We start from the raw sequence: 19,393 nt of genomic DNA on the forward strand, positions 1-19,393 counted from the left end.
CTCCTCTTCTACCTGCTCCTCCTCATCTACCCTCCTCCTCCTCTTCTGCCTCCGCCCCCTCTTCTGCCTCCGCCCCCTCTTCTGCCTCCTCCTCCTCTTCTACCTCCTCCTCCACTTCTACCTCCTCCTCCTCTTCTGCCTCCTCCCCCTCTTCTGCCTCCTCCTCCTCTTCTACCTCCTCCTACACTTCTTCTACCTGCTCCTCCTCCTCCTCCTCTTCTACCTCCTCCTCCTCCTCTTCTCCCTGTTCCTCCTCTTCTGCCTCCTCCCCCTCTTCTGCCTCCTCCTCCTCTTCTGCCTCCTCCTCCTCTTCTACCTCCTCCTCCACTTCTACCTTCTCCTCCTCTTCTGCCTCCTCCCCCTCTTCTGCCTCCTCCTCCTCTACCTCCTCCTCCTCCTCTACCTCCTCCTCCTCTACTACCTCCTCCTCCTCCTCTTCTACCTGCTCCACCTCCTCTTCTACCTGCTCCTCCTCCTCCTCTTCTACCTGCTCCTCCTCCTCCTCTTCTACCTCCTCCTCTTCTTCTACCTGATCCTCCTCCTCCTCTTCTGCCTCCTCCTCCTCTTCTACCTCCTCCTCCACTTCTACCTCCTCCTCCTCTTCTACCTGCTCCTCCTCCTCCTCTTCTACATCCTCCTCCTCCTCTTCTACCTGCTCCTCCTCATCTACCTCCTCCTCCTCCTCCTCCTCTTCTGCCTCCGCCTTCTGCCTCCGCCCCCTCTTCTGCCTCCTCCTCCTCTTCTACCTCCTCCTCCACTTCTACCTCCTCCTCCTCTTCTGCCTTCTCCCCCTCTTCTGCCTCCTCCTCCTCTTCTACCTCCTCCTACACTTCTACCTCCTCCTCCTCCTCTTCTACCTGCTCCTCCTCCTCCTCCTCTTCTACCTCCTCCTCCTCCTCTTCTACCTGCTCCTCCTCTTCTACCTCCTCCTCCTCTTCTGCCTCCTCCCCCTCTTCTGCCTCCTCCTCCTCTTCTGCCTCCTCCTCCTCTTCTACCTCCTCCTCCACTTCTACCTTCTTCTCCTCTTCTGCCTCCTCCCCCTCTTCTGCCTCCTCCTCCTCTTCTACCTCCTCCTCCACTTCTACCTCCTCCTCCTCTTCTGCCTCCTCCCCCTCTTCTGCCTCCTCCTCCTCTACTACCTCCTCCTCCTCCTCTTCTACCTGCTCCACCTCTTCTACCTTCTCCTCCTCTTCTACCTCCTCCTCCTCTTCTGCCTCCTCCCCCTCTTCTGCCTCCTCCTCCTCTTCTACCTCCTCCTCCACTTCTACCTCCTCCTCCTCTTCTACCTGCTCCTCCTCCTCCTCTTCTACCTCCTCCTCCACTTCTACCTCCTCCTCCTCTTCTACCTGCTCCTACTCCTCTTCTACCTCCTCCTCCACTTCTACCTCCTCCTCCTCTTCTACCTGCTTCTCCTCCTCTTCTGCCTCCTCCTCCTCTTCTACCTCCTCCTGCTCCTTTTCTACCTGCTCCTCTTCTACCTCCTCCTCCTCTTCTACCTGATCCTCCTCCTCCTCTTCTGCCTCCTCCTCCTCTTCTACCTCCTCCTCCACTTCTACCTCCTCCTCCTCTTCTACCTGCACCTCCTCCTCCTCTTCTACCTCCTCCTCCTCTTCTACCTGCTCCTTCTCCTCTTCTACCTGCTCCTCCTCCTCTTCTACCTTCTCCTCCTCCTCTTCTACCTCCTCTTCTGCCTCCTCCTCTTCTACCTCCTCCTCCTCTTCTACCTGCTCCTCCTCTTCTAACTCCTCCTCCTTCTACCCTCCTCCTCCTCCTCTTCTACCTCCTCCTCCACTTCTACCTTGTCCTCCACTTCTACCTCCTCCTCTTCTACCTCCTCCTCCTCTTCTGCCTCCTCCTCCTCTTCTGCCTCCTCCTCCTCTGCTGCCTCCTCCTCCTCTTCTGCCTCCTCCTCCTCTTCTACCTGCTCCTCCTCTTCTACCTCCTCCTCATCCTCCTCCTCTTCTGCCTCCTCCCCGTCTTCTACCTGCTCCTCCTCTTCTACCTCCTCCTCTTCTATCTGCTCCTCCACTTCTACCTCCTCCTCCTGTTCTACCTGCTCCTCCTCCTCCTCTTCTGCCTGCTCCTCCTCCTCCTCCTCTTCTGCCTCCTCCTCCTCTTCTGCCTCTTTCTCCTCTTCTACCTCTTCCGCCTCCTCTACCTCCTCCTCCCCCTCATCTGCCTCCTCCTCTTCTGCCTCCTCCCCCTCTTCTACCTGCTCCGCCTCTTCTACCTCCTCCCCCTCCTCTACCTCCTCCTCCTCTTCCACCTGCTCCTCTTCTACCTCCTCCTCCTCCTCTTCTACCTGCTCCTCCTCTTCTACCTCCTCCTCCTCTTCTGCCTCCTCCCCCTCTGCCTCCTCCTCCTCTTCTACCTCCTCCTCCTCTTCTGCCTCCTCCCCCTCTTCTGCCTCCTCCTCCTTTTCTACCTCCTCCTCCACTTCTACCTCCTCCTCTTCTACCTGCTCTTCCTCCTCCTCCTCTTCTGCCTCCTCCTCCTCTACTACCTCCTCCTCCTCCTCTTCTACCTGCTCCACCTCCTCTTCTACCTTCTCCTCCTCTTCTACCTCCTCCTCCTCTTCTGCCTCCTCCCCCTCTTCTGCCTCCTCCTCCTCTTCTACCTCCTCCTCCACTTCTACCTCCTCCTCCTCTTCTACCTGCTCCTCCTCCTCCTCTTCTGCCTCCTCCTCCTCTTTTACCTCCTCCTCCTCCTTTTCTACCTGCTCCCCTTCTACCTCCTCCTCCTCTTCTACCTGATCCTCCTCCTCCTCTTCTGCCTCCTCCTCCTCTTCTACCTCCTCCTCCTCTTCTACCTCCTCCTCCTCTTCTACCTGCTCCTCCTCCTCCTCTTCTGCCTCCTCCTCCTCTTCTACCTCCTCCTCCTCCTCTTCTACCTGCTCCTTCTCCTCTTCTACCTCCTCCTCCTCTTCTACCTGCTGCTCTTCCTCGTCTTCTACCTCCTCCTCCTCCTCTTCTACCTGCTCCTCCTCCACTTCTACCTCCTCCTCCTCTTCTGCCTCCTCCTCCTCTTCTACCTCCTCCTCCTCCTCCTCCTCTTCTACCTCCTCCTCCTCTTCTACCTGCTCCTCCTCTTCTACCTGCTCCTCCTCCTCCTCTTCTGCCTCCTCCTCCTCTTCTACCTGCTCCTCCTCCTCTTCTACCTCCTCCTCCTCCTCTTCTACCTCCTCCTCCTCTTCTACCTGCTCCTCCTCCTCTTCTACCTCCTCCTCCTCTTCTGCCTCCTCCTCCTCTTCTACCTCCTCCTCCTCTTCTACCTGCTCCTCCTCCTCTTCTACATCCTCCTCCTCCTCTTCTACCTCCTCCTCCTCCTCTTCTACCTGCTCCTCCTCCTCCTCTTCTGCCTCCTCCTCCTCTTCTACCTCCTCCTCCTCCTCTTCTACCTGCTCCTCCTCCTCTTCTACCTGCTCCTCCTCCTCCTCTTCTGCCTCCTCCTCCTCTCTACCTCCTCCTCCTCCTCTTCTACCTTCTCCTCCTCCTCCTCTTCTACCTCCTCCTCCTCTTCTACCTGATCCTCCTCCTCCTCCTCTTCTGCCTCCTCCTCCTCTTCTACCTCCTCCTCCACTTCTACCTCCTCCTCCTCTTCTACCTGCTCCTCCTCCTCCTCTTCTACATCCTCCTCCTCCTCTTCTACCTGCTCCCCCTCATCTACCTCCTCCTCCTCTTCTGCCTCCTCCCCCTCTTCTGCTTCCTCCTCCTTTTCTACCTCCTCCTCCACTTCTACCTCCTCCTCCTCTTCTACCTGCTCTTCCTCCTCCTCCTCTTCTGCCTCCTCCTCCTCTACTACCTCCTCCTCCTCCTCGTCTACCTGCTCCACCTCCTCTTCTACCTTCTCCTCCTCTTCTACCTCCTCCTCCTCTTCTGCCTCCTCCCCCAATTCTGCCTCCTCCTCCTCTTCTACCTCCTCCTCCACTTCTACCTCCTCCTCCTCTTCTACCTGCTCCTCCTCCTCCTCTTCTGCCTCCTCCTCCTCTTTTACCTCCTCCTCCTCCTTTTCTACCTGCTCCTCTTCTACCTCCTCCTCCTCTTCTACCTGATCCTCCTCCTCCTCTTCTGCCTCCTCCTCCTCTTCTACCTCCTCCTCCTCCTCTTCTACCTCCTCCTCCTCTTCTACCTGCTCCTCCTCCTCCTCTTCTGCCTCCTCCTCCTCTTGTACCTCCTCCTCCTCCTCCTCTTCTACCTGCTCCTTCTCCTCTTCTACCTCCTCCTCCTCTTCTACCTGCTGCTCTTCCTCGTCTTCTACCTCCTCCTCCTCCTCCTCCTCCTCCTCCTCTTCTACCTGCTCCTCCTCCTCTTCTACCTCCTCCTCCTCTTCTACCCGCTCCTCCTCTTCTACCTGCTCCTCCTCCTCCTCTTCTGCCTCCTCCTCCTCTTCTACCTCCTCCTCCTCCTCTTCTACCTGCTCCTCCTCCTCTACCTCCTCCTCCTCCTCTTCTACCTCCTCCTCCTCTTCTACCTGCTCCTCCTCCTCCTCTTCTGCCTCCTTCTCCTCTTCTACCTGCTCCTCCTCTTCTACCTCCTCCTCCTCTTCTACCTCCTCCTCCTCTTCTACCTGCTCCTCCTCCTCTTCTTCCTCCTCCTCTTCTACCTCCTCCTCCTCCTCTTCTACCTGCTCCTCCTCCTCCTCTTCTGCCTCCTCCTCCTCTTCTACCTCCTTCTCCTCCTCTTCTACCTGCTCCTCCTCCTCTTCTACCTGCTCCTCCTCCTCCTCTTCTGCCTCCTCCTCCTCCTCTTCTACCTCCTCTTCCTCCTCTTCTACCTACTCCTCCTCCTCTTCTACCTGCTCCTCCTCCTCCTCTTCTACCTGCTCCTCCTCCTCCTCTTCTACCTGATCCTCCTCCCCCTCTTCTGCCTCCTTCTCCTCTTCTGCCTCCTCCTCCTCTTCTACCTCCTCCTCCACTTCTACCTCCTCCTCCTCTTCTACCTGCTCCTCCTCCTCCTCTTCTACATCCTCCTCCTCCTCTTCTACCTGCTCCTCCTCATCTACCTCCTCCTCCTCTTCTGCCTCCGCCCCCTCTTCTGCCTCCTCCTCCTCTTCTGCCTCCTCCTCCTCTTCTACCTCCTCCTCCACTTCTACCTCCTCCTCCTCTTCTGCCTCCTCCCCCTCTTCTGCCTCCTCCTCCTCTTCTACCTCCTCCTACACTTCTACCTCCTCCTCCTCTTCTACCTGCTCCTCCTCCTCCTCTTCTACCTCCTCCTCCTCCTCTTCTACCTGCTCCTCCTCTTCTACCTCCTCCTCCTCTTCTGCCTCCTCCCCCTCTTCTGCCTCCTCCTCCTCTTCTGCCTCCTCCTCCTCTTCTACCTCCTCCTCCACTTCTACCTCCTCCTCCTCTTCTGCCTCCTCCTCCACTTCTACCTCCCCCCCTCTTCTGCCTCCTCCTCCTCTACTACCTCCTCCTCCTCCTCTTCTACCTGCTCCACCTCCTCTTCTACCTTCTCCTCCTCTTCTACCTCCTCCTCCTCTTCTGCCTCCTCCCCCTCTTCTGCCTCCTCCTCCTCTTCTACCTCCTCCACTTCTACCTCCTCCTCCTCTTCTACCTGCTCCTCCTCCTCCTCTTCTACCTCCTCCTCCACTTCTACCTCCTCCTCTTCTTCTACCTGCTCCTACTCCTCTTCTACCTCCTCCTCCACTTCTACCTCCTCCTCCTCCTCTTCTACCTGCTCCTCCTCCTCCTCTTCTGCCTCCTCCTCCTCTTCTACCTCCTCCTCCTCCTTTTCTACCTGCTCCTCTTCTACCTCCTCCTCCTCTTCTGCCTCCTCCTCTTCTACCTGCTCCTCCTCTTCTACCTCCTCCTCATCCTCCTCCTCTTCTGCCTCCTCCTCCTCTTCTACCTCCTCCTCCACTTCTACCTTGTCCTCCACTTCTACCTCCTCCTCATCTGCCTCCTCGTCCTCTTCTGCCTCCTCCCCCTCTTCTACCTGCTCCTCCTCTTCTACCTCCTCCTCTTCTATCTGCTCCTCTTTTACCTCCTCCTCCTCTTCTACCTGCTCCTCCTCTTCTACCTCCTCCCCCTCTTCTGCCTCCTCCTCCTGTTCTGCCTCCTCCTCCTCTTCTACCTCCTCCTCCTCTTCTGCCTCCTCCTCCTTTTCTGCCTCTTTCTCCTCTTCTACCTCTTCCGCCTCCTCTACCTCCTCCTCCCCCTCATCTGCCTCCTCCTCCTCTTCTGCCTCTTTCTCCTCTTCTACCTCTTCCGCCTCCTCTACCTCCTCCTCCCCCTCATCTGCCTCCTCCTCCTCTTCTGCCTCCTCCCCCTCTTCTACCTGCTCCTCCTCTTCTACCTCCTCCTCCTCCTCTACCTCCTCCTCCTCTTCTACCTGCTCCTCTTCTACCTCCTCCTCTTCTACTTCCTCCTCCTCTTCTACCTGCTCCTCCTCTTCTACCTCCTCCTCCTCTTCTACCTCCTCCTCCTCTTCTGCCTACTCCCCCTCTTCTGCCTCCTCCTCCTCTTCTGCCTCCTCCTCCTCCTCTTCTACCTCCTCCTCCACTTCTACCTCCTCCTCCTCTTCTGCCTCCTCCCCCTCTTCTGCCTCCTCCTCCTTTTCTACCTCCTCCTCCTCTTCTACCTCCTCCTCCTCTTCTACCTGCTCTTCCTCCTCCTCCTCTTCTGCCTCCTCCTCCTCTACTACCTCCTCCTCCTCCTCTTCTACCTGCTCCACCTCCTCTTCTACCTTCTCCTCCTCTTCTACCTCCTCCTCCTCTTCTGCCTCATCCCCCTCTTCTGCCTCCTCCTCCTCTTCTACCTCCTCCCCCACTTCTACCTCCTCCTCTTCTACCTGCTCCTCCTCCTCCTCTTCTGCCTCCTCCTCCTCTTTTACCTCCTCCTCCTCTTTTTCTACCTGCTCCTCTTCTACCTCCTCCTCCTCTTCTACCTGATCCTCCTCCTCCTCTTCTGCCTCCTCCTCCTCTTCTACCTCCTCCTCCTCCTCTTCTACCTCCTCCTCCTCTTCTACCTGCTCCTCCTCCTCCTCTTCTGCCTCCTCCTCCTCTTCTACCTCCTCCTCCTCCTCTTCTACCTGCTCCTTCTCCTCTTCTACCTCCTCCTCTTCTACCTGCTGCTCTTCCTCCTCTTCTACCTCCTCCTCCTCCTCTTCTACCTGCTCCTCCTCCTCTTCTACCTCCTCCTCCTCTTCTACCTGCTCCTCCTCTTCTACCTGCTCCACCTCCTCCTCTTCTGCCTCCTCCTCCTCTTCTACCTCCTCCTCCTCCTCCTCTTCTACCTGCTCCTCCTCCTCTTCTACCTCCTCCTCTTCTGCCTCCTTCTCCTCTTCTACCTCCTCCTCCTCCTCCTCCTCTTCTACCTGCTCCTCCTCCTCTCTACCTCCTCCTCCTCTTCTACCTCCTCTTCCTCTTCTACCTGCTCCTCCTCCTCTTCTACCTCCTCCTCCTCTTCTACCTGCTCCTCCTCCTCCTCTTCTACCTCCTCCTCCTCCTCTTCTACCTCCTCCTCCTCCTCTTCTACCTGCTCCTCCTCCTCCTCCTCTTCTGCCTCCTCCTCCTCTACCTGCTCCTCCTCTTCTGCCTCCTCCTCTTCTGCCTCCTCCTCCTCTTCTACCTGCTCCACCTCCTCTTCTACCTTCTCCTCCTCTTCTACCTCCTCCTCCTCTTCTGCCTCATCCCCCTCTTCTGCCTCCTCCTCCTCTTCTACCTCCTCCCCCACTTCTACCTCCTCCTCTTCTACCTGCTCCTCCTCCTCCTCTTCTGCCTCCTCCTCCTCTTTTACCTCCTCCTCCTCTTTTTCTACCTGCTCCTCTTCTACCTCCTCCTCCTCTTCTACCTGATCCTCCTCCTCCTCTTCTGCCTCCTCCTCCTCTTCTACCTCCTCCTCCTCCTCCTCCTCTTCTACCTCCTCCTCCTCTTCTACCTGCTCCTCCTCCTCCTCTTCTGCCTCCTCCTCCTCTTCTACCTCCTCCTCCTCCTCTTCTACCTGCTCCTTCTCCTCTTCTACCTCCTCCTCCTCTTCTACCTGCTGCTCTTCCTCCTCTTCTACCTCCTCCTCCTCCTCTTCTACCTGCTCCTCCTCCTCTTCTACCTCCTCCTCCTCTTCTACCTGCTCCTCCTCTTCTACCTGCTCCACCTCCTCCTCTTCTGCCTCCTCCTCCTCTTCTACCTCCTCCTCCTCCTCCTCTTCTACCTGCTCCTCCTCCTCTTCTACCTCCTCCTCTTCTGCCTCCTTCTCCTCTTCTACCTCCTCCTCCTCCTCCTCCTCTTCTACCTGCTCCTCCTCCTCTCTACCTCCTCCTCCTCTTCTACCTCCTCTTCCTCTTCTACCTGCTCCTCCTCCTCTTCTACCTCCTCCTCCTCTTCTACCTGCTCCTCCTCCTCCTCTTCTACCTCCTCCTCCTCCTCTTCTACCTCCTCCTCCTCCTCTTCTACCTGCTCCTCCTCCTCCTCTTCTGCCTCCTCCTCCTCTACCTGCTCCTCCTCTTCTGCCTCCTCCTCCTCTTCTACCTCCTCCTCCTCCTCTTCTACCTACTCCTCCTCCTCTTCTACCTCCTCCTCCTCCTCTTCTACCTCCTCCTCCTCCTCTTCTACCTGCTCCTCCTCCTCCTCCTCTTCTGCCTCCTCCTCCTCTACCTGCTCCTCCTCTTCTGCCTCCTCCTCTTCTGCCTCCTCCTCCTCCTCCTCCTCCTCCATAACCCTAACCCTTGAGGGCCGCATGTTTCATTCCTGTCATTTCTCCACAAACATCACGTCTTTGATCAGAGCTGTTTATTCACCGCTCGTCCTGATGGTCAGATTAACCCCCTCTGACCCCTCCCCATGGCCCCTCCCCCCGGCCCCTCCCCCTCTGACCGCTCTAAACTGTCCCACTTTCTCTTGAGTTAAAGCTGATTCTTTCTGGACGCAGTTGGATCATAAACAAATGAGCTTTAAATGAGGCTAAACTCAATAGCTGATGCTTCTGAGAAGAAACAAACTCTATCAAACTTAGAGCCTTAGTAAAGCCTTATTCAAGAAAATCTGTTTTTGATACTTGAGTCCTAAGTTAAATAAAGCGTCCTAAGTGACATAAAGTATCCTAAGTGACATAAAGCGTCCTAAGTGATATAAAGCGTCTTAGGTCATTACCTTGATGCGGGGCATGATAAAGCGTCTTAGGTCATTACCTTGATGCGGGGCGTGACATAAAGTGTCTTAGGTCATTACCTTGATGCGGGGCATGATAAAGCGTCTTAGGTCATTACCTTGATGCAGGGCATGATAAAGCGTCTTAGGTCATTACCTTGATGCGGGGCATGATAAACCGTCTTAGGTCATTACCTTGATGCGGGGCGTGACATAAAGTGTCTTAGGTCATTACCTTGATGCGGGACGTGACATAAAGTGTCTTAGGTCATTACCTTGATGCGGGGCATGATAAAGCGTCTTAGGTCATTACCTTGATGCGAGGCATGATAAAGCGTCTTAGGTCATTACCTTGATGCGGGGCATGCTAAAGCGTCTTAGGTCATTACCTTGATGCGGGGCATGATAAAGCGTCTTAGGTCATTACCTTGATGCGGGGCGTGACATAAAGTGTCTTAGGTCATTACCTTGATGCGGGGCGTGACATAAAGTGTCTTAGGTCATTACCTTGATGCGGGGCATGATAAAGCGTCTTAGGTCATTACCTTGATGCAGGGCATGATAAAGCGTCTTAGGTCATTACCTTGATGCGGGGCATGATAAAGCGTCTTAGGTCATTACCTTGATGCGGGGCGTGACATAAAGTGTCTTAGGTCATTACCTTGATGCGGGGCATGATAAAGCGTCTTAGGTCATTACCTTGATGCGGGGCATGGTCACCGTGGGGGCGCGTGCTTTGGCGATGTAGCTGAGCGTGGAGCCTGTCTCCACCAGGTGGCGCGTGTACGGCATGTTCATTCTGCCGTTGGGACCGAACAGGAAGTCCTCTCTGAGCGCGTCCACCAGCATCAGGACCACGCGCTTAAACAGAGGAGGGGGCGGAGCCGAGGCGTTCAGGGGCCGGCCTGCAGACACACAGAGTCAGATGGAGGACGCGCTCATGTGACACGCCCCCTGGAGGACGCTCACATGTGACACGCCCCCTGGAGGACGCTCTCATGTGACACGCCCCCTGGAGGACGCTCACATGTGACACGCCCCCTGGAGGACGCTCTCATGTGACACGCCCCCTGGAGGACGCTCTCATGTGACACGCCCCCTGGAGGACGCTCTCATGTGACACGCCCCCTGGAGGACGCTCTCATGTGACACGCCCCCTGGAGGACGCTCTCATGTGACACGCCCCCTGGAGGACGCTCTCATGTGACATGCCCCCTGGAGGACACGCCCCCTGGAGGATGCTCACATGTGACACGCCCCCTGGAGGACACGCCCCCTGGAGGATGCTCTCATGTGACACGCCCCCTGGAGGACGCTCTCACGTGACAGCGCCCCCTGGAGGACGCTCTCATGTGACACGCCCCCTGGAGGACGCTCTCATGTGACACGCCCCCTGGAGGACACGCCCCCTGGAGGATGCTCACATGTGACACGCCCCCTGGAGGATGCTCTCATGTGACACGCCCCCTGGAGGACGCTCACATGTGACACGCCCCCCTGGAGGACGCTCTCATGTGACACGCCCCCTGGAGGACGCTCACATGTGACACGCCCCCTGGAGGACGCTCTCATGTGACACGCCCCCTGGAGGACGCTCACATGTGACACGCCCCCTGGAGGACGCTCTCATGTGACACGCCCCCTGAAGGACGCTCTCATGTGACACGCCCCCTGGAGGACGCTCTCATGTGACACGCCCCCTGGAGGACACGCCCCCTGGAGGATGCTCACATGTGACACGCCCCCTGGAGGACACGCCCCCTGGAGGATGCTCTCATGTGACACGCCCCCTGGAGGACGCTCTCACGTGACAGCGCCCCCTGGAGGACGCTCTCATGTGACACGCCCCCTGGAGGACGCTCTCATGTGACACGCCCCCTGGAGGACGCGCTCATGTGACACGCCCCCTGGAGGACACGCCCCCTGGAGGATGCTCACATGTGACACGCCCCCTGGAGGACGCTCTCACGTGACAGCGCCCCCTGGAGGACGCTCTCATGTGACACGCCCCCTGGAGGACGCGCTCATGTGACACGCCCCCTGGAGGACACGCCCCCTGGAGGATGCTCACATGTGACACGCCCCCTGGAGGATGCTCTCATGTGACACGCCCCCTGGAGGACACGCCCCCTGGAGGATGCTCTCATGTGACACGCCCCCTGGAGGACGCTCTCACGTGACAGCGCCCCCTGGAGGACGCTCTCATGTGACACGCCCCCTGGAGGACGCTCTCACGTGACAGCGCCCCCTGGAGGACGCTCTCATGTGACACGCCCCCTGGAGGACGCTCTCACGTGACAGCGCCCCCTGGAGGACGCTCTCATGTGACACGCCCCCTGGAGGACACGCTCATATGACAGCGTCCTCCAGGGGGCGCCGTCACCAGCTCCGGAGCTCCGGCGCAGAGAGGCCGCGGCCGCAGCATCTCTCCCCGGGAAACACGCACCTGTCACGGGCTCCGGCGGCAGCTCCGACGCGCTGCTCCTGGACGATAACGAAGACTTCACCGGAGCCGGGAAAAATCCACGCAAAAACAGCGCCACAGCAAGAACTTCGCAGAGCAAGACGCACGAGGCGAACACGGACGCGCGCACTTTCATCTCAAACACGAGAGAAGTCCCAAGAACAAGTTTGAACGCGGCGGCTCCGGAGACGCGGCTCGGGACACGGTCACGGGACAAACCCGCTTCGAACCCTCAGAATGAAGCTCCAGTCGCGGCTCCGTGACGCAGGACGCGCCTCGTCATGTCCCCGTCTGATTTGGACGGTTTATTGCTCAAATAAATATACAAAATAATAAATACGTCCAAAACAAATAGGTAAACGTCAACTAGCTTCTTCCATTCACAGCGTCTTCCGCATTCACAGACTACAACTACGGGCGCTGCGCGGGACCAAACTCACCAACGCGATTGTGAATTGTACATCTTTTTTAGAATAAGTCACATCTAATCTACACATATTTATTTATACGACTTTGCTCTGGAAATAAAGACGAATAAACTCAACGTCATGTTTGGGATTTGTTTATGAACTCAACTGATATTGTGACGTCTTTATGTCTTTATTATTGTAAAGTCCTTTCTCAGGCTTCTGTCGCCATCTTCTGGACAATCGTGAGAATGACACTTACTATACAGAATCAATCAAATATGAATTAAAAACAGACGGATTTATTTTCATGGCAGATGGAATAGTATTTAAACATGAAGAATACTAACATGTCGGGCAATGATTAAAGTACTAGTATTAGTAAAAAGTACTTTGGGCTACGTCAATAAAATGTGAGTGTAAGTGTGAAATATGTGTTTTATAAATAATCTTCCATCTTCTTCCTCTTCTCCGGGGCCGGGTCGCGGGGGCAGCAGTCTAAGCAGGGACTTCCAGACTTCCTCTCCCCAGACACTTCCTCCAGCTCCCCCGGGGGGATCCCGAGGCGTTCCCAGGCCAGAGAGAGACATAGTCCCTCCAACGTGTCCTGGGTCTTCCCCGGGGCCTCTTCCCGGTGGGACATGCCTGAAACACCTCCCCAGCAGTGGCTCTACTCTGAGCTCCTCCCCCTCTCTCTAAGGGAGCGCCCAGCCACCCGGGGGAGGAAACTCATTTCGACCACTTGTATCCGCGATCTTGTCCTTTGGGTCATTAAAGCTCATGACCATAGGTGAGGTCAGAACATAGAGTGACCGAAAAATCCAGAGCTTTGTCTTAGGACTCAGCTCCTTCTTCACCACAACAGTCGATGCAGCGACTCCCCGCCCACCTGGAGAGAACAAGGACCCCCCACCCACCTGGAGAGGACAAGGACCCCCCACCCACCTGGAGAGGACAAGGACCCCCCACCCACCTGGAGAGGACAAGGACCCCCCACCCACCTGGAGAGGACAAGGACCCCCCACCCACCTGGAGTACAAGGACCCCCCACCCACCTGGAGAGGACAAGGACCCCCCACCCACCTGGAGAGGACAAGGACCCCCCACCCACCTGGAGAGAACAAGGACCCCCCACCCACCTGGAGAGGACAAGGACCCCCCACCCACCTGGAGAGAACAAGGACCCCCCACCCACCTGGAGAGGACAAGGACCCCCCACCCACCTGGAGAGAACAAGGACCCCCCACCCACCTGGAGAGAACAAGGACCCCCCACCCACCTGGAGAGGACAAGGACCCCCCACCCACCTGGAGAGAACAAGGACCCCCCACCCACCTGGAGAGGACAAGGACCCCCCACCCACCTGGAGAGAACAAGGACCCCCCACCCACCTGGAGAGGACAAGGACCCCCCACCCACCTGGAGAGGACAAGGACCCCCCACCCACCTGGAGAGGACAAGGACCCCCCACCCACCTGGAGAGGACAAGGACCCCCCACCCACCTGGAGAGGACAAGGACCCCCCACCCACCTGGAGAGAACAAGGACCCCCCACCCACCTGGAGAGGACAAGGACCCCCCACCCACCTGGAGAGAACAAGGACCCCCCACCCACCTGGAGAGGACAAGGACCCCCCACCCACCTGGAGAGGACAAGGACCCCCCACCCACCTGGAGAGAACAAGGACCCCCCACCCACCTGGAGAGAACAAGGACCCCCCACCCACCTGGAGAGGACAAGGACCCCCCACCCACCTGGAGTACAAGGACCCCCCACCCACCTGGAGAGGACAAGGACCCCCCACCCACCTGGAGAGGACAAGGACCCCCCACCCACCTGGAGTACAAGGACCCCCCACCCACCTGGAGAGAACAAGGACCCCCCACCCACCTGGAGAGGACAAGGACCCCCCACCCACCTGGAGAGAACAAGGACCCCCCACCCACCTGGAGAGGACAAGGACCCCCCACCCACCTGGAGAGAACAAGGACCCCCCACCCACCTGGAGAGGACAAGGACCCCCCACCCACCTGGAGAGAACAAGGACCCCCCACCCACCTGGAGAGGACAAGGACCCCCCACCCACCTGGAGAGAACAAGGACCCCCCACCCACCTGGAGAGGACAAGGACCCCCCACCCACCTGGAGAGGACAAGGACCCCCCACCCACCTGGAGAGGACAAGGACCCCCCACCCACCTGGAGAGAACAAGGACCCCCCACCCACCTGGAGAGAACAAGGACCCCCCACCCACCTGGAGAGGACAAGGACCCCCCACCCACCTGGAGAGGACAACCACACCCTCAGACCCCAGACCACACCTAGAGTTTGCCAACAACCTGTGACTTCAGCTTGGGTGATGGTCTCTGCTTCCTCTTAGAAGACGAGACGGTGGGATTAAGGAGGTCCTCAAAGTCCTTCCACCATCCTATGACCTCCCCAGTCGAGGTCAGAGGTCAGACCTGCACCGTTGACCTGCTTCTTCCTCCTGAGGCGCCGGACGGTTTGCCAGAATTTCTTTGGGGCCGACAATAATCCTCCTCCAGGGCCTCCTCGCACTCCTCGTCCCCGCACTCCTCGTCCCCGCACTCCTCGTCCCCGCACTCCTCGTCCCCGCACTCCTCGTCCCCGCACTCCTCGTCCCCGCACTCCTCCCAGCCCCGGGTTGTGACATCACAAGCTGCTAAATAAAGTTTGATTCATTAAAAATCATCATAATAAATATAAATATGACGTGTGAATGAGACAAAACTCTTTTAAAGACATTTTATTGAAAAGATTAAATAAATATTATTCTACATTATTTACAGGAGAAACTTTACGTTGCGTGCGTTTTGTTTTTAGTCCAGAGTTTGTTTAAGTCCTCGTCCCTCTGTCCTTTCACTTGTCCTTCCTCTTGAGGACGCTGATGAAGGCGTCCTTGGGAACGTCCACGTTCCCGATGCGTCTCATCTTCTTCTTTCCTTCGGCCTGTCTCTTCAGCAGCTTCATCTTCCTCGTGATGTCTCCTCCGTACTGTGAGGACAAACGTCATGTTGAAGGACACAAACTCAGGACAAACGTCATGTTGAAGGACACAAACTCGGGACAAACGTCATGTTGAAGGACACAAACTCGGGACAAACGTCATGTTGAAGGACACAAACTCAGGACAAACGTCATGTTGAAGGACACAAACTCAGGACAAACGTCATGTTGAAGGACACAAACTCAGGACAAACGTCATGTAAGGACACAAACTCAGGACAAACGTCATGTAAGGACACAAACTCAGGACAAATGTCATGTTGAAGGACACAAACTCAGGACAAACGTCATGTTGAAGGACACAAACTCAGGACAAACGTCATGTAAGGACACAAACTCAGGACAAACGTCATGTTGAAGGACACAAACTCAGGACAAACGTCATGTAAGGACACAAACTCAGGACAAACGTCATGTTGAAGGACACAAACTCGGGACAAACGTCATGTTGAAGGACACAAACTCGGGACAAACGTCATGCAAGGACACAAACTTGGGACAAACGTCATGTTGAAGGACACAAACTAGGGACAAACGTCATGTTGAAGGAGACAAACTCGGGACAAACGTCATGTTGAAGGAGACAAACTCGGGACAAACGTCATGTTGAAGGACACAAACTCAGGACAAACGTCATGTAAGGACACAAACTCAGGACAAACGTCATGTAAGGACACAAACTCAGGACAAACGTCATGTTGAAGGACACAAACTCGGGACAAACGTCATGTTGAAGGACACAAACTCGGGACAAACGTCATGCAAGGACACAAACTCGGGACAAACGTCATGTTGAAGGACACAAACTCGGGACAAACGTCATGTTGAAGGAGACAAACTCGGGACAAACGTCATGTTGAAGGAGACAAACTCGGGACAAACGTCATGTTGAAGGACACAAACTCAGGACAAACGTCATGTTGAAGGACACAAACTCAGGACAAACGTCATGTTGAAGGACACAAACTCGGGACAAACGTCATGTAAGGACACAAACTCAGGACAAACGTCATGTAAGGACACAAACTCAGGACAAATGTCATGTAAGGACACAAACTCAGGACAAACGTCATGTTGAAGGACACAAACTCAGGACAAACGTCATGTAAGGACACAAACTCGGGACAAACGTCATGTTGAAGGACACAAACGTCATGTTGAAGGACACAAACGTCATGTTGAAGGACACAAACGTCATGTTGAAGGACACAAACTCGGGACAAACGTCATGTTGAAGGACACAAACTCGGGACAAACGTCATGTTGAAGGACACAAACTCAGGACAAACGTCATGTTGAAGGACACAAACTCAGGACAAACGTCATGTTGAAGGACACAAACGTCATGTAAGGACACAAACTCAGGACAAACGTCATGTAAGGACACAAACTCAGGACAAACGTCATGTTGAAGGACACAAACTCGGGACAAACGTCATGTTGAAGGACACAAACTCGGGACAAACGTCATGCAAGGACACAAACTCGGGACAAACGTCATGTTGAAGGACACAAACTCGGGACAAACGTCATGTTGAAGGAGACAAACTCGGGACAAACGTCATGTTGAAGGAGACAAACTCGGGACAAACGTCATGTTGAAGGACACAAACTCAGGACAAACGTCATGTTGAAGGACACAAACTCAGGACAAACGTCATGTTGAAGGACACAAACTCGGGACAAACGTCATGTAAGGACACAAACTCAGGACAAACGTCATGTAAGGACACAAACTCAGGACAAATGTCATGTAAGGACACAAACTCAGGACAAACGTCATGTTGAAGGACACAAACTCAGGACAAACGTCATGTAAGGACACAAACTCGGGACAAACGTCATGTTGAAGGACACAAACGTCATGTTGAAGGACACAAACGTCATGTTGAAGGACACAAACTCGGGACAAACGTCATGTTGAAGGACACAAACTCGGGACAAACGTCATGTTGAAGGACACAAACTCAGGACAAACGTCATGTTGAAGGACACGAACTCAGGACAAACGTCATGTTGAAGGACACAAACTCGGGACAAACGTCATGTTGAAGGACACAAACTCAGGACAAACGTCATGTTGAAGGACACAAACTCAGGACAAACGTCATGTTGAAGGACACAAACTCGGGACAAACGTCATGTTGAAGGACACAAACTCAGGACAAACGTCATGTTGAAGGACACAAACTCAGGACAAAGGTCATGTTGAAGGACACAAACTCGGGACAAACGTCATGTTGAAGGACACAAACTCAGGACAAACGTCATGTAAGGACACAAACTCAGGACAAACGTCATGTTGAAGGACACAAACTCAGGACAAACGTCATGTTGAAGGACACAAACGTCATGTAAGGACACAAACTCAGGACAAACGTCATGTAAGGACACAAACTCAGGACAAACGTCATGTTGAAGGACACAAACTCGGGACAAACGTCATGTTGAAGGACACAAACTCGGGACAAACGTCATGTAAGGACACAAACTCGGGACAAACGTCATGTTGAAGGACACAAACTCAGGACAAACGTCATGTTGAAGGACACAAACTCGGGACAAACGTCATGTTGAAGGACACAAACTCAGGACAAACGTCATGTTGAAGGACACAAACTCAGGACAAACGTCATGTTGAAGGACACAAACTCGGGACAAACGTCATGTTGAAGGACACAAACTCAGGACAAACGTCATGTAAGGACACAAACTCAGGACAAACGTCATGTTGAAGGACACAAACTCAGGACAAACGTCATGTTGAAGGACACAAACGTCATGTAAGGACACAAACTCGGGACAAACGTCATGTTGAAGGACACAAACTCAGGACAAACGTCATGTTGAAGGACACAAACTCAGGACAAACGTCATGTTGAAGGACACAAACTCGGGACAAACGTCATGTAAGGACACAAACTCGGGACAAACGTCATGTAAGGACACAAACTCAGGACAAACGTCATGTAAGGACACAAACTCAGGACAAATGTCATGTTGAAGGACACAAACTCGGGACAAACGTCATGTTGAAGGACACAAACTCGGGACAAACGTCATGTTGAAGGACACAAACTCGGGAAAAACGTCATGTTGAAGGACACAAACTCGGGACAAACGTCATGTTGAAGGACACAAACTCAGGACAAACGTCATGTAAGGACACAAACTCGGGACAAACGTCATGTTGAAGGACACAAACTCAGGACAAACGTCATGTTGAAGGACACAAACTCGGGACAAACGTCATGTAAGGACACAAACTCAGGACAAACGTCATGTAAGGACACAAACTCAGGACAAATGTCATGTAAGGACACAAACTCAGGACAAACGTCATGTTGAAGGACACAAACTCAGGACAAACGTCATGTAAGGACACAAACTCAGGACAAATGTCATGTAAGGACACAAACTCAGGACAAACGTCATGTTGAAGGACACAAACTCAGGACAAACGTCATGTAAGGACACAAACTCAGGACAAACGTCATGTTGAAGGACACAAACTCGGGACAAACGTCATGTTGAAGGACACAAACTCGGGACAAACGTCATGCAAGGACACAAACTCGGGACAAACGTCATGTTGAAGGACACAAACTCGGGACAAACGTCATGTTGAAGGAGACAAACTCGGGACAAACGTCATGTTGAAGGAGACAAACTCGGGACAAACGTCATGTTGAAGGACACAAACTCAGGACAAACGTCATGTTGAAGGACACAAACTCAGGACAAACGTCATGTTGAAGGACACAAACTCGGGACAAACGTCATGTAAGGACACAAACTCAGGACAAACGTCATGTTGAAGGACACAAACTCAGGACAAACGTCATGTAAGGACACAAACTCGGGACAAACGTCATGTTGAAGGACACAAACGTCATGTTGAAGGACACAAACGTCATGTTGAAGGACACAAACGTCATGTTGAAGGACACAAACTCGGGACAAACGTCATGTTGAAGGACACAAACTCAGGACAAACGTCATGTTGAAGGACACAAACTCAGGACAAACGTCATGTTGAAGGACACAAACTCGGGACAAACGTCGTGTTGAAGGACACAAACTCAGGACAAACGTCATGTTGAAGGACACAAACTCAGGACAAACGTCATGTTGAAGGACACAAACTCAGGACAAACGTCATGTTGAAGGACACAAACTCAGGACAAACGTCATGTTGAAGGACACAAACTCGGGACAAACGTCATGTTGAAGGACACAAACTCAGGACAAACGTCATGTTGAAGGACACAAACTCAGGACAAACGTCATGTAAGGACACAAACTCAGGACAAACGTCATGTTGAAGGACACAAACTCAGGACAAACGTCATGTTGAAGGACACAAACGTCATGTAAGGACACAAACTCAGGACAAACGTCATGTAAGGACAC

The 19,393-nt window shown here is 54.5% G+C and overlaps 2 protein-coding genes across 2 annotated transcripts in view; both read right to left on the reverse strand.

Annotated features, from left to right (window-relative positions):
* Positions 1-9,768: 9,768 nt before the first annotated feature.
* LOC140372617 (GPI ethanolamine phosphate transferase 2-like) lies at positions 9,769-11,821 on the reverse strand. Its single transcript, XM_072459734.1, has 2 exons — positions 11,528-11,821; positions 9,769-9,986 (listed from the first exon to the last, which is right to left on the reverse strand). Exons 1-2 carry the CDS (start codon positions 11,679-11,681, stop codon positions 9,769-9,771), a joined length of 372 nt encoding a protein of 123 aa, XP_072315835.1. The 5' UTR covers positions 11,682-11,821.
* Positions 11,822-14,792: 2,971 nt separating this feature from the next.
* Positions 14,793-19,393, reverse strand: part of guf1 (GTP binding elongation factor GUF1) — a 29,376-nt gene continuing 24,775 nt past the window's right edge. Inside the window, exon 17 of the mRNA XM_072459731.1 lies at positions 14,793-14,968. Coding sequence (XP_072315832.1) covers positions 14,834-14,968 — 135 coding nt within the window. The 3' untranslated portion in view covers positions 14,793-14,833. The remainder of the gene's footprint in view (positions 14,969-19,393) is intronic.

The sequence above is a fragment of the Eucyclogobius newberryi genome, unplaced genomic scaffold (genome assembly GCF_026437365.1).
Source record: "Eucyclogobius newberryi isolate DKJ021-1_F unplaced genomic scaffold, fEucNew1.0.hap1 SCAF_265, whole genome shotgun sequence".
Classification (NCBI taxonomy): domain Eukaryota; kingdom Metazoa; phylum Chordata; class Actinopteri; order Gobiiformes; family Gobiidae; genus Eucyclogobius; species Eucyclogobius newberryi.